We start from the raw sequence: 2,094 nt of genomic DNA, 5'->3' as shown, positions 1-2,094 counted from the left end.
CATCACCTCCAAACTCGAAAATCAACCGACAGATCATTCCCATCGTATTTTCTCCCTACATAACAACAAATAGCAAATTGTTCCCTTCAGCATACATGCTCCAACTATGCAAGTTGACTCCATGGGAAAAAAAATAGATTCTATATCGACCTATGAAGGTCATAATCCTTGACGTTAGAGTTGGAAGTCTGAAAAGGTGTATTAAGCAAGCATGACACTTGGAAACTTCAGCGACAACGGACAGCTTCTGTTAAAGTTTTGTGCCGAACAGAAATTCACCATGACAAATATTATCTTTCAGCAGAGAGACACTTCGAAGACAACATGGATGCATCCTCGATCCAAGGACTGGATCTTATTGACCATGTGTTAGTGTGTCAAAGAAACGTTCATGATGTTGGTCACACTCGTGTAATGTCCATTGCAAAATGTCAAACGGACCACCGCTTTATGCAATGCAAACTCAACTTCTGCTTTAAATCCAACCCTGGAAGAGGTAGAATTCTAAGAAAGAAAGCTTAAAGTTGACAATCTTTTAACTAGAAGCTATTTTTTACTGCAATTCTAAAATTGCAGTAAGAAATAGCTTCTAGATTTCAAGTCAGATTTCAAGATCATTCTACTGATCCCTCTCTTGAATCGCTTTAGCAATATATTAAAACTAGCATTTTGCTGCAATCTTCCGCAGAATCCTTAGGAATTTCCTCCAAGAAAAACAAAGATTGGTTTAATGAAAACAATCACGAGATCCAAAAATTGTTGACAAATAAGAGAACTGCTCACCAAATATACCTCGATCAGCTATCCTGCCATGCAAGATCCCTCGTATGCAATAAGCTCCAACAAAAACTTTGAAATATCTAGAACAAGCGGTAGATTAACCTAACAGAAAAGATTCAGCTATACTCAGATTCGGGTGACCATGAAAGATTGATTCTATTAATGTTACTGTTCTTACATAGGCCGAGATCAGTAGTATTAAGGTCATACTACTGAGGACGTTATTGCACTTGGCTGGAGACGTTTGCAGGATGAAGGATCACTGTCTTCCTAACGTAGATACTCTATGTTGAACTCGTCACAACTTTCGCAAAAGAAGAGCCCTAAAGAGGTGATGCAAGAACTCCCTGAAACAATACTTCAGGCTTGGTCACATTGATCACCAGCGGTGGTTCGTTCATTCTGGTCTCGAATTGGAAAACATGGAGACACATTATCCGTAATCTTGCTGCTTCTTTTGAAAACATACGCAGAATCAGCCTCAAGAAGAAACGGCAACGCCGGAAAAACCGTACCTCGCCAATATCATCTAAAGAGACTTTTCGCTCTGCCTTTTGCAACTACACTTGCCTATTCTCCATTGGTCTCATAAACCTGCTTGCAATAACTGTAGGAATCCCGTCACATATCTTTGTTTACAAAGCTTAGCCACAATGATCATGACTCTAGTATCATCGATCCTTGAGCCGAATATAGCATTCAGTGAGGACTATCAATCTTTTCTTGTAGTGTAACCAACAGCATTGACAAATGAAACTATTCCATTTAGTAGATGGGATACTTTTGAACTACCAGTTATCATGTATCCAGCAAGATACATAGATACCACAGTTACCAAAGTTAAACACCTCAATCCTTTTGATACGAAAATCTTTCGCTGCAATTGATGAATCAGCTTGCTTGCTGGAACCCAATCTGCATAATCCATAATTCACTTCCCGATCCGATGCTACATCCATTTCTACAGTTCAGTATCAATTTCTAAAAATGGCTCATGATATGGTAATCTTATCGAGAGGGTCCTACATGCTCTCTCAATTTACTTGCAAATTGCAATGTTTTCCGTCACATCAAACTACCAAGTTTAAGTGCCATTTTTCGGTGACACATACGCGTCTATTCTTATTATGTTTTCAATATTAAATTTCACGAATTAATGTAGGGAATACGTTGACAAGAAAAAGAATTAGAAACAGTTGTCGTATGAAATGTTCGATAATTACGTAAATTTATTAGTTACTTATCATTTCAATGCAAATAATTTACCTTTAATAATTATCTGTATTTATATCCAATAAAGAGTTATAAAAAGAA

The 2,094-nt window shown here is 37.5% G+C and overlaps 1 protein-coding gene across 1 annotated transcript; it reads right to left on the bottom strand.

Moving 5' to 3' along the window:
- Positions 1-1,103: 1,103 nt before the first annotated feature.
- LOAG_14800 (hypothetical protein) lies at positions 1,104-1,739 on the bottom strand (the record flags this gene model as incomplete). The annotated part of the gene is made up of 2 exons (XM_003150293.1): positions 1,104-1,309; positions 1,607-1,739. The coding sequence occupies 2 exons, from the start codon at positions 1,737-1,739 to the stop codon at positions 1,104-1,106; spliced, it is 339 nt and encodes a 112-aa protein (XP_003150341.1).
- Between the last annotated feature and the right edge of the window lie 355 nt (positions 1,740-2,094).

Source organism: Loa loa, assembly GCF_000183805.2.
Source record: "Loa loa unplaced genomic scaffold supercont3.1287, whole genome shotgun sequence".
NCBI lineage: Eukaryota > Metazoa > Nematoda > Chromadorea > Rhabditida > Onchocercidae > Loa > Loa loa.
The sequence above is the reverse complement of the archived record's forward strand: the minus strand, read 5'-3'. Positions and strand labels throughout refer to the sequence as shown.